The sequence below is a fragment of the Esox lucius genome, chromosome 25 (assembly GCF_011004845.1).
Source record: "Esox lucius isolate fEsoLuc1 chromosome 25, fEsoLuc1.pri, whole genome shotgun sequence".
NCBI lineage: Eukaryota > Metazoa > Chordata > Actinopteri > Esociformes > Esocidae > Esox > Esox lucius.
This window is the reverse complement of record NC_047593.1, coordinates 21,409,750-21,422,527: the sequence shown is the minus strand read 5'-3', so window position 1 is coordinate 21,422,527 and position 12,778 is coordinate 21,409,750. Positions and strand designations below refer to the sequence as shown.

General features: G+C 45.6%; 2 protein-coding genes across 2 annotated transcripts in view; both read right to left on the bottom strand.

Moving 5' to 3' along the window:
* Positions 1–445: 445 nt before the first annotated feature.
* On the bottom strand, positions 446–3,733 carry LOC117592741 (intelectin-like). Its single transcript, XM_010869257.5, has 8 exons — positions 3,630–3,733; positions 3,163–3,222; positions 2,819–2,947; positions 2,363–2,610; positions 2,119–2,277; positions 1,904–2,024; positions 1,013–1,116; positions 446–915 (listed from the first exon to the last, which is right to left on the bottom strand). Exons 2-8 carry the CDS (start codon positions 3,218–3,220, stop codon positions 763–765), a joined length of 972 nt encoding a protein of 323 aa, XP_010867559.4. The 5' UTR covers positions 3,221–3,222; positions 3,630–3,733; the 3' UTR covers positions 446–762.
* Positions 3,734–7,162: 3,429 nt separating this feature from the next.
* Positions 7,163–12,778, bottom strand: part of LOC106023938 (intelectin-like) — a 29,378-nt gene continuing 23,762 nt past the window's right edge. The window contains exon 9 of the mRNA XM_034291035.1: positions 7,163–7,317. The gene's annotated coding sequence lies outside the window, so the exon portion shown is untranslated. The remainder of the gene's footprint in view (positions 7,318–12,778) is intronic.

Here is a 12,778-nt window from a genome sequence, read left to right as displayed (position 1 = left end):
AGGATGATTATTGCACAGGTGTGCTTTAGGCTGACCAGAATAAAAGGCCACTCTAAAATGTTCAGCTCATGATAAACGGGGGCAAAAACAAAAGTGTTGCGTTTATAATTTTGTTCAGTGTATATGCAGTAAAGTCTCTGGAACAAGGAATTGGTTTTGGATTTACTCCATGACATCCACAGGCTGATCTACAATGTTAAGGGTAAACTTTTCTACTTCCTTGACTCTTTTCTACTCCCTATTCTCTCTTTATTTGCTATGATTTGATGATTATTGATTTATTTTAACATGACGCATTTTTTTAATAACTGTGTAACTATTAAAATGAATAGTTAGTCATTACGATAATAATGTTACAGCTTCTAGACTGCTTTGGGGTGTTTATTTAATCAGACTCCAAGAAACATGGTTTGATGAAAATAACACCGATATTAATTTGATTTAATTGTATTGATTTGATTGGTAATACTGAGTTTTAGAGAGACAGAGTGAGAGAGAGACACAGAAACAAGGGGAAGAGAGACATTAAATAGAGTAAAGAGGACAATATTGAGTCATGGAAGTTACAGGTGTTTGTGTAATATCAGTATGATATGAAATGATCTTGTTTGATGAAGATTTCAGTAATCAGTACAACATATTTAAATGTAATTCATAAAGCCCTTTTTAAATCAGCAGTTGTCATAGCGTGTTTATTCAGACACCACCCATTTCTCTATAATGGTCCTGACTGCCCCAGACAGAATGCAGTTGTTCAGGGTCTCAGCGGTAGAAGAGCATCACAGCAGCTTCAGTGATCGCCTTGGATGCGCTCCAGCCTGCGTTGGTGCCGTAGCCGTCCCGGTCAAAGGCAGAGAAGTCCCCACACTGTTTAGGGCTACCCTCAGGGAAGAATCCTCCTCCTCCGATACAGTACTACACACAAATACACACATCACATATGTTTACACAAGCTGCATTATGTTGAATTAACCTGGGTATCCATTCATGTGTGGAGGGAAACCCCACTCACGTGTTCAGTGTTGCAGCCAGTGGGTTTGACCCCAGAGCAGATGGCCATGGCTGCTCGCTCGTTGTTGACTGCTCTGAATGTGATGAAGCCTGGCTGGAACTCACCTGACACAGAAACATCACACCAAGTGTTATGTTAATTTCAGCTGGAGCAGCAGACAACTTTTACTGAGAAGTGCTTGAAACCCAAGAAACATTTTCCAAATCATTTATACATTATTTCAGATCCTTTTGAAACTCTACCACACCATTTGCACATTTCACACAAAATGTAATGCATTTAAATTAGGGATTGTATTTCCCTTATCTACAATTGTCAAAATCACTCAGCAAGCAAATAGGCCTACAAATGTAGCAATTTCAAATCAATCAACTGTATTTTGTAAATCCCTTTTTACATCAACGGTGGCCTAAAAGTGCTTTTTCAAACACCCAGGCTGAATCCACAAAGGGCAAGTAACAACATTTTGCATTCGTTTTTGATGTTGGATAAAAATATCAGTATCTGTAGGTTCCCTCTGTTGGATGGAAAACGAAAACCAGCACCAACAAGCTTCCAAGAGGACTTTGTGGAAAGACAGATCAGGGAATGGGCCCTGAATATTCAAGTGGCTGAAAAAAAATTGTGATCTGACTAAAATTGAGATATTTGGCCTAAATGCCTTTTGGTCCACACTTGGAAAATCCCCCAAAGTGAAGCATCCCTACTGTGTGGCAAGGTGGGGGCAAGGATCTTGGGCCATTATCGTGAATTGAGTAAGGAGAACATTTTGGTAAAATATGGGTAGCATAAATGTTTCGTTTTTTTAATGAATTTGAAGTCCTATTCATGTGTGAACAGAACAACATCTTTGGATGCCAGTTCCCACTACATTTAACAACTGTTTTTTACCTCTGGGAGCAGGCCCATAGAACATGTTGGTGGTTTCCCTCGTTCCCAGGTCATATACCACTGGGATGGATGGTCCCAGGTTGACATTGCATTGTCCAATTCCATACCTCACTGGATAACTCTGTATGGGCAGAGAAACGACATGGAGAACTGTCACATTGTCTGTCTGCCTGCCTGCCTGCCTGTGTGTGTGGGTCTGTTTGTGTGTGTTCTACCTGGAACAGTCCATATAGGTTTCCTCCATACTGAGTTAAGAACCTGGTCTCAGTGTGGTAACGGAGGATAGAGCTGCTTCTCCAGTTGGAATACAGAGCTCTGTTAGGAACGTGCCAGACAGACACGTCCTCCGCCATGATGTCATAATACCCAGGGTTCTGAGGGGGGAACAGATTTGGTCTGATTTGTTAAGTGTTCTAAAGGAAACAGAGTCCTCTGCGTGTGTACAGAGGAATGTTCTACCTTGAAGTCATCAGAGGTGGCGCCCTCTGCTGTTCCAAAGGTGTTCGTGTTCTCCCAGTTCCCGTCTCCTCCTGGGTTGTTGATGTCATTCCCCTGTTGGCTTGACCAGCGGTCACCCACCGTGCACTTCCCATACATGTTGTTCTCGTGCACGCTCCCCACCAGTGTCCAGCCTCCGCCAGCCGTGGTCATGTCACAGTAGGTCTGGTAGACCACCCCGGTGGCCGAAGTGAGGAAGTACAGTCCATCTGACAGAGAGAATCACAATCAAGTAAATAGGTTCAATCTATATTAACTCCATATATATCAAAACACCCTGAAAAAGGTTGGATCTGTATTTGTCATTTACAGGTACTTGCTATAAGGAGTATCAGTGTTTTTGTACTGGCACGATGCCCTACCAAGCTTGACTGCTTAATTTTATACTATAGGGTAGATTAAATATATTTAACTGACCTTTATTGATGTCATGTTTGTCTTTGAGTTGTTTACAGCTGCGCACGTTGAAGTTTCTGAAACATCCATTCCCTGAGAAAGATGGGTCACCACCGCCGGTTCCTCCATTAATGTTGTTGATCACAATGTCTTTGAGAGGAAAGAGAGAAAATACACCAAGAGGTATACTGTAATGCAGCCCAAATCACAGCAACAACAATAATTGATGCCCAGTGGCCAGGAAAACCTCTGTAGTACGGTCAGAACCTAGGAAGTAACCTAAATAGGAGCCAGACTCTGAGGGACTCAGACAGAAGACCTTAAGGTGTAGATACTCAGTACTAGTGACTACTAACTTGAATTACCTGGTAAACAACCTCCTCCAATCAGACACAGAGAAAGGACCACCACCAGGTTCTTCATGACTGAGGGAGACCATGACAACCGTTAAATACATTATCCTCCAATCAGAGACAGACATCAACAAATCAACAACAGGAAACTGATACACGGTCCCAAATTGCTAATTTTCTGAAATGCCGGTTTTTCTAACTAGTTGTCATGTGTCACAGTACTATACATGTTTCCTTGTCATCGGCAGGAACTGAGGAGTGTAAGAATAAAAACAACATGAAAGGAGCAAAGTCTGAGTAAAAAGTCTTGCATTTCGAAGACAGACTTACAAAATGCCTTTAATGTTTTGTAAATGGCCCCAGTGGTCTTGTGAATGCTGTTTTAAACTGGTAAAACATTGTTCTATATATTGATAAAAATCGGAATAATCCCTAATTAATGAAGTATTTATGAAATGTTGTGGACGCAGTAACATCACCTGTTATCGTAGTGTTGGACCTGTCTTGAAGGAGTCCTGTTTTGTCTTTCGGCCGAAGTGTCTCCAGTCCTCTAGTGACTTTGAATAAGTCTCATAATGCCTCTTTATTTTATACTCAACCTGGGTCCAGCCCTCAGTTTGACCCGGTCAGAGCACAAGATCCACCCGGCATCCATTTGTTTTGGCAGAAACATTCAGTTGGTCCTGGACACACCTTGGATATAAACATCCTTATTCCTTGTGCCTAGTTACTGTTAATCACAACACTGCCAGGTAGAGCACCACACAGATGCACGTCTGGAACAGGGGCCTGCAGGTCCAGGCAAGGAAATGGTGGCTTTACCATGTCACCATCAGGGGCTGCTTATAGAAAGTCTAAATGTATGTAATCACAACTGTAACTTACACTGGAGAAGGGTCTTTCTGCTTAAATGCTAATACACATATAAACATACACACACACACAATGCATAGAGGACTCAAACCCTTTTCTTGAACTTTTTCCCCACTTGTTGTCAAGGATTTAGAGGTTCATCCATTTCATTTTTTTTTCATCCACTCATCTACACAGCGTATTCCTCGCTTTAAGGCTTATTTTGGTATAATTATTATTTCCATGCCAAAATGTTTATTCTATTCCAATTTAACTCAAGATGGTGAAGATGTATCCAAATGTGATACAACCCTAAAGTATGTTTAATATAGCTTTTCATTTCACATTTATAATAAAATATCCCTCTAAATGCCATGGTCCTCAGTCGGAAAAGGGTGGCCTGCTCACTTCAGGTTGGTGGAGAGTGCCTGCCTCAAGTGGAGGAGTTTAAGTATCTAGGGGTCTTGTTCACGAGTGAGGGAAGGATGGAACGGGAGATTGACAGACGGATCGGTGCAGCTTCTGCAGTAATGCGGTCGATGTATCGGTCTGTCGTGGTGAAGAAAGAGCTGAGCCGCAAGGCGAAGCTCTCGATTTACCAGTCAATCTACGTTCCTACTCTCACCTATGGTCATGAGCTTTGGGTCATGACCGAAAGGACAAGATCCCGGATACAGGCGGCCGAAATGAGCTTTCTCCGCAGGGTGGCTGGGCGTTCCCTTAGAGATAGGGTGAGAAGCTCGGTCACCCGGGAGGAGCTCAGAGTAGAGCCGCTGCTCCTCCACATCGAGAGGGGTCAGCTGAGGTGGCTTGAGCATCTGTTTCGGATGCCTCCGGAACGCCTTCCTGGGAAGGTGTTCCGGTCCCGTCCCACCGGGAGGAGACCCCGGGGAAGACCTAGGACACGCTGGAGGGACTATGTCTCCCGGCTGGCCTGGGAACGCCTCGGTGTCCCCCCGGAAGAGCTGGAGGAAGTGTCTGGGGAGAGGAAAGTCTGGGCATCCCTGCTTAGACTGCTGCCCCCGCGACCCGGCCCCGGATGAAGCGGTAGAAGATGTATCCCTCTAAATGTTTGGATATGATGTTTAGAAAGGTTGTAGGAAAAAATCCAGATGCATGAAACTCACATGAAGAACAGAAACAACACAATGTTAAAGAGTTTAAGGTACTGTTGACTTTCTGTATATAGTATCTACATTTGTTATTTAATTTTAAAAGCTTCTGTTTTGTTAGGTTGTTCTACATGTGGTTGAGTGGGGAGGTGGTGTGTTTGTGTTTGGGGAGAGGTGGTGTGTGTTTTGTGGACAGAGTTTAAACATGCGGAAGTGCTTTATAAGGGCCAAGCTCTAATCAGAACTATCATTAGAACAATGCAATAACTTGCGTTGCTGGAACAAGATACACTAACAGAATGAGCAAAGCAGTTGATCGAGAAGGGTCTCACACACACAGATATAAATAGTAGGACATGTTGTTCTGTCCCTGAACAAGACATTTGACCCTAATGTCTTCTGGGTTTTAGATAATTCTGTTATCCTCTTGTCTGAATCAGCTACAGGAAATGCATGACATGTTGCCTGTAACCAGTCTTTTTAGATTTTGCATTTATTTTTGGATTTGCATTTTGTATTTTTTGGGGGCGTTTTGGAAAGTACATTAATATTGTCTTTTTTGCCCCAAAACCTCAGAAGTATCTTTATGTTTATGTCATTGCAGACAGTTGGGTCAAATCAAGCCTGGACATCCCTACAATAAATGAGACTGGTAACATTATTCTTTTGAGGGGCTCTGTTTTCCAGGACTTTGAAATGAAACAATAACTGTGGGGTTAATTCAGAATGCCAGCTTTCATTTCTGGGTTTTTTTATCCACATTAGATGAACACTTTACAAATTACAGCATATTTTCTACAATGTCCCACAAGTTTAGTTAATGACAAGTATTTGGACATTTACCATTTGGAGCAAAAAATATTTCTATATGCAGTAAAGTCAAGGAACAAGGAAGTGGTTTTGGATTTACTCCAGGACACACACAGGCTGGTCTACAACGTTAAGGGTAAACAAAGTAACTCTCTTGACCCTTTTCTACTCCCTATTCACTCTTTATTTGCTATGATTTGAGGTTTATTGATTTATTTTAACATAGCACATTTTTTGAAAAACTGTGTAACTATTAAAATCAGTGGCTGCTGCTGGTTTTTAAAGAGGGAAAGCTCATTTTCGGCCTACATCAATGAATGAATGAACTATCTAAAAAAAATATATTAAACTTTGTAAAACTGAAACAAGGATTGTGGTGTAGCCTATAAATGTGTGAAATGTATGATGCAAATTCGCCAAACAACTATCAAGAAATATTGCAGCAGTTTGTCTTCCGAATCCACATAAGAATTCCGCGATGGGACTGAGCACGAAATAGCTTCAGTGACTTCTTATAGTACAGACCGCTGTCAGTCAAAAGGAGATACAGTTTGATAGATCGTCATATCCTCCAATCATCACGCGGAAGCCGGGCCAGCCCACTCCTCATTCACCCCCAGGGACGCGTCCGTGGGCGGGACATAATCGCAGCATTTATCCAATCAACGTCTACTTTCGGAGCACTGAAAAAACTGTTCTAAGCAGCCCAATTGAAGGCAAAGGATGCTCGGCTTCAACAGGGAAATGCACTGTGACGCTGCGGGATTGTAAAAGAAGAAAATCGAGTCAACTGACCTGTAGCTGATTCTGAACTAACTAGTTTTAGAGATGAACGTTTTTTAACGCATTTTTAGTCAATAAAATGTTTACACAATAGCACATATTTGACCATTATTTATTTTGACATTATAGGGGAAGCCGAGCTTCCCTTGCAGTCTTTAAGAAATCCCCACTGATTAAAATGAATAATTAGTCATTATGATAATAATGTTACAGCTTCTAGACTGCTTTGGTGTGTTTATTTATCAGACTCCAAGAAACATGGTTTGATGGAAACGACACAGATATTAACTTGATTTAATAGTATGGATTTTATTGGTAATACTGAGTTTTAGAGAGAGACTGAGAGACAGAGACACAGAGACGAGGGGAAGAGAGACATTAAATAGAGTAAAGAGGACAATATTGAGTCATGGAAGTTACATGTTTGTGTAATATCAGCATGATTTGAAATGATCTTGTTTGATGAAGTCTTCAGTAATCAGTACAACACAATCAAAAGTATTTTATAAAGTCCTTTTTAAATAAGCAGTTGTCATAGCATGTTTATTCAGACACCACCCATTTCTCTATAATGGTCCTGACTGCCCCAGACAGAATGCAGTTGTTCAGGGTCTCAGCGGTAGAAGAGCATCACAGCAGCTTCAGTGATCTCCTTGGATGCGCTCCAGCCTGCGTTGGTGCCGTAGCCGCTCCAGTCAAAGGCAGGGAAGTCCCCACACTGTTTAGGGCTTCCCTCAGGGAAGAATCCTCCTCCTCCGATACAGTACTACACACACAGATACACACGTCACATATGTTTACGCAAGCTGCATTATGTTGAATCAACCTGGGTATCCATTCATGTGTGGAGGGAAACCCCACTCACGTGTTCAGTGTTGCAGCCAGTGGGTTTGACCCCAGAGCAGATTGCCATGGCTGCTCACTCGTTGTTGATTGCTCTGAATGTGATGAAGCCTGGCTGGAACCCACCTGACACAGAAACATCACAGTAAGTGTTATGTTAACTTCAGCTAGAGCAGCCGACAACTTTTACTGAGAAGTGCTTGAAACCCAAGAAACATTTTTATTATTTCAGATTCTTTAGAAACTCTACTACACCATTTGCACATTTCACACTAAATGTAATGCATTTAAATTAGGGATTGTATTTCCCTTATCTACAATTGTCAAAATCTCTCAGCAAGCAAATAGGCTTACAAATGTGGCAATTTAAAATCAATCAAATGTATTTTGTACATCCCTTTTTTTTTACATCAGCAGTGGCCAAAAAGTGCTTTTTCATCCAGGCTGAATCCGCAAAGGGCAAGTGACAACATTTTGCATTCGTTTTTCATGTTGGATAAAAATATCAGTATCTGTAGGTTCCCTTCTGTTGGATGGAAAACAAAGAGCACCAACAAGCTTCCAAGAGGACTTTGGGACCAGTCTGTGGAAAGACACAGATCAGGAAATGGGCCCTGAATATTCAAGTGGACGGTGGTCAAGACGACTTTTATGGTCAAGACTGGTCAAAGTCTGCATGTGAGATTATGTAGCAATGTGGTAAACATTTTTGTGATCTGGCTAAAATTGAAGTTTTTGGCCTAAATGCCTTTTGGTCCACACTTGGAAAATACCCCAAAGAACACCATCCCTACTGTGAGGCAAGGTGGTGGCAAGGATCTTGGGCCATAATCGTGAATCACCCAGCATCCTTTTGTTTTGGCAGAAACATTCAGTTGGTCCTGGACACACCTTGGATATAAACATCCTTATTCCTTGTGCCTAGTTACTGTCAATCACAATTAATCAAAAAGTAAATGAAGCATGATCATTCTGCTAACATCCTTGAACAGCGTAACCTAGAATCCATCCATCCATCATCTTCCGCTTCATCCGGGGCCGGGTCACGGGGGCAGCAGTCTAAGCAGGGATGCCCAGACTTCCCTCTCCCCAGACACTTCCTCCAGCACTTCCGGGGGGACACCGAGGCATTCCCAGGCCAGCCGGGAGACATAGTCCCTCCAGCGTGTCCTAGGTCTTCCCCGGGGTCTCCTCCCGGTGGGACGGGACCGGAACACCTTCCCAGGAAGGCGTTCCGGAGGCATCCGAAATAGATGCCCAAGCCACCTCAGCTGACCCCTCTCGATGTGGAGGAGCAGCGGCTCTACTCTGAGCTCCTCCCGGGTGACCGAGCTCCTCACCCTATCTCTAAGGGATCGCCCAGCCACCCTGCGAAGAAAGCTCATTTCGGCCGCCTGTATCCGGGATCTTGTCCTTTCGGTCATGACCCAAAGCTCATGACCATAGGTGAGAGTAGGAAAGTAGATTGACCGGTAAATCGAGAGCTTCGCCTTACAGCTCAGCTCTTTCTTCACCACGACAGACCGATACATCGACCGCATTTCTGCAGAAGCTGCACCGATCCGTCTGTCAATCTCCCGTTCCATCCTTCCCTCACTCGTGAACAGGACCCCTAGATACTTAAACTCATCCACTTGAGGCAGGCACTCTCCACCAACCTGAAGTGGGCAAGCCACCCTTTTCCGACTGAGGACCATGGCCTCGGATTTGGAGGTACTGATTTTCATCCCCACCGCTTCACACTCGGCTGCAAACCGTCCAAGTGCATGCTGAAGGTCCTGGCTTGAAGGGGCCAACACGACAACATCATCCGCAAAGAGCAGAGACGAAATCGTGTGGTCCCCAAACCTGACACCCTCTGGCCCCTGGCTGCGCCTAGAAATTCTGTCCATAAAAATTACGAACAGAACCGGTGACAAAGGGCAGCCCTGCCGGAGTCCAACATGCACAGGGAACAAGTCTGACTTACTGCCGGCAATGCGGACCAAGCTCCTGCTTCGGTCGTACAGGGACCTGACCGCCCTTAGCAAAGGACCCAGGACCCCATATTCCCGAAGCACCCTCCACAGGATGCCGCGAGGGACACAGTCGAATGCCTTCTCCAAATCCACAAAACACATGTGGATTGGTTGGGCACACTCCCATGAACCCTCCATCACCCTGTAGAGGGTATATAGCTGGTCCAGTGTTCCACGGCCTGGACGAAAACCACACTGTTCCTCCTGAATCCGAGGTTCTACTATCGGCCGTATTCTCCTCTCCAGAACCCTGGCATAGACTTTCCCGGGGAGGCTGAGTAGTGTGATCCCCCTATAGTTGGAACACACCCTCCGGTCCCCCTTCTTAAAAAGAGGGACCACCACCCCGGTCTGCCATCCCAGAGGCACTGTCCCCGACTGCCACGCGATGTTGCACAGGCGTGTCAACCAAGACAGCCCCACAACCTCCAGAGACTTGAGGTACTCAGGGCGGATCTCATCCACCCCCGATGCCTTGCCACCGAGGAGTTTCTTAACCACCTCTGTGACTTCAGCCCGGGTGATGGACGAGTCCACCTCTGAGCCCTCATCCTCTGCTTCCTCAATGGAAGACGTGGCGGCGGGATTGAGGAGATCCTCGAAGTACTCCTTCCACCGCCCGACGACATCCTCAGTTGAGGTCAACAGCTGCCCACCTCTACTGTAAACAGAGTTGGTAGGGCACTGTTTCCCTCTCCTGAGGCGCCGGATGGTTTGCCAGAATCTCTTCGAGGCCAGCCGATAGTCCTTCTCCATGGCCTCACCGAACTCCTCCCAGGCCCGAGATTTTGCCTCCACAACCACCCGGGCTGCAGTCCGCTTGGCCTGTCGGTACCCGTCAGCTGCCTCAGGAGTCCCACAAGCCAACCAGGCCTGATATGACTCCTTCTTCAGCTTGACGGCATCCCTTACTTCCGGTGTCCACCACCGGGTTCGGGGATTGCCGCCTCGACAGGCACCGGAGACCTTACGGCCACAGCTCCGAGTGGCCGCTTCGACAATGGCGGTGGAGAACATGGTCCACTCGGACTCAATATCTCCAACCTCTCTCGGGATCCAGTCGAAGCTCTGCCGGAGGTGGGAGTTAAAAATCTCTCTGACAGGAGACTCGGCCAGACGTTCCCAGCAGACCCTTACAGTACGCTTGGGCCTGCCGAGTCTGTCCAGCTTCCTCCCCCGCCATCGGATCCAACTCACCACCAGGTGGTGATCAGTTGACAGCTCCGCCCCTCTCTTCACCCGAGTGTCCAAGACATACGGCCGCAGGTCAGATGAAACGACAACAAAGTCGATCATCGACCTGCGGCCTAGGGTGTCCTGGTGCCACGTGCACTGATGGACACCCTTATGCTTGAACATGGTGTTCGTTATGGACAAACTGTGACTAGCACAGAAGTCCAATAACTGAACACCGCTCGGGTTCAGATCAGGGGTGCCGTTCCTCCCAATCACGCCCCTCCAGGTGTCACTGTCGTTGCCCACGTGGGCGTTGAAGTCCTGTGATGGCAATTTCTAAAATTCCAAAGTTCTATGAAAATGGTAGGTAAGACAAGATAAATCAATTACGCAATAAACGGTTTTAATCTTGCTTGCAAGGAGAAAGTATACAGGTTACAAAGTAACGGTGGATAGTTTCTAAATAAAAACATCATTTCGACAGTATTTATTACATAGGAAGAAGGGGTGTGGTAAGATGCTGCCATCTGTTTCATGTCAATCAAACACCTTTCCCTTTGTTCTATCACAAACGTCAAATGCTATCTTCCCCCACCTTATCCTTCCTGCCATGATGTTTACTGTAGTGTTTACCCAAAGGGGCCAACTGGCCTTACTGCCCCCTGTTGTATCTTCTCCTATCTTGTCCTAAAACCCATTGATCTCCATCTGGACAGACAATAGATGCCCCCTATGCAAATACCAGGTCCCACACATTCCTGTACCTATCTTAACAGTGGGACTCACTCCTTTATACAGTCAGAATACATTGTATAAGAAATTTCCACAACAGTCCCCCAGTAGAACGATGGAGTCCCCAGTTGGAGCACTTTCTAGCACCCCTCCCAGAGACTCCAAGAAGGTCGGGTACTCTGCACTGCCGTTCGGCCCGTAGGCACAAACAACAGTGAGAGACCTATCCCCGACCCGTAGGCGCAGGGAAACGACCCTCTCGTTCACCGGGGTAAACTCCAACACATGGCGGCAGAGCTGGGGAGCTATAAGCAAACCCACACCAGCCCGCCGCCTCTCACCATGGGCAACTCCAGAGTGGTGAAGAGTCCATCCTCTCTCAAGGAGTGTGGTTCCAGAGCCCAAGCCGTGCGTAGAGGTGATCCCGACTATCTCTAGTCGGAACCTCTCAACCTCACGCACGATCTCAAGCTCCTTCCCCGCCAGCGAGGTGACATTCCACGTCCCTAGAGCTAGTTTCCGTGTCCAGGGATCGGGTTGTCTAGGCCCCTGCCTTCGACTGCCGCCCGATCCTCTCCGCACCGGCCCCTTATGGTCCCTCCTGTGGGTGGTGAGCCCACGGGAAGGCGGCCCCATGTCGCACCTTTGGGCTGAGCCCGGCCGGGCCCCATGGGGAAAGGCCCGGCCACCAGGCGCTCGCGTACGAGCCCCAACCCCGGGCCTGGCTCCAGGGTGGGGCCCCGGCTGCGCCATACCGGGCGATGTCACGGAACTCATAATGTTGTTCATCATTAAGGGGTTTTGAACCTAGAATAACACACAAAAAAATATTGCATTTGTGACAAATTATTGAATGGGATTGAAACAACAACAAAATGATGTTTCCACGTGCACAAGTGGGTTTTATCAGTTTCTTTATTAAATTATTGAGTAAAATTCATGAAAGCTTAAGCCACAAGGTTCATGTTTTTATGTATACAGGTGCTAGTCATATAATTAGAATATCATCAAAAATTTGATTTATTTCAGTAATTCCATTCAAAAAGTTAAACTTGTATAATGTATACATTCATTCCACACAGACTGATATATTTCAAGTGTTTATTTCTTTTAATTGTGATGATCATAACTGACAACTAATGAAAACCCCAAATTCAGTATCTCAGAAAATTTCAATATTGTGAATAGGTTCAATATTGAAGACACCTGGTGCCACACTCTAATCAGCTAATTAACTCAAAACACCTGCAAAAGCCTTTAAATGGTCTCTCAGTCTAGTTCTGTAGGCTACACAATCATGGG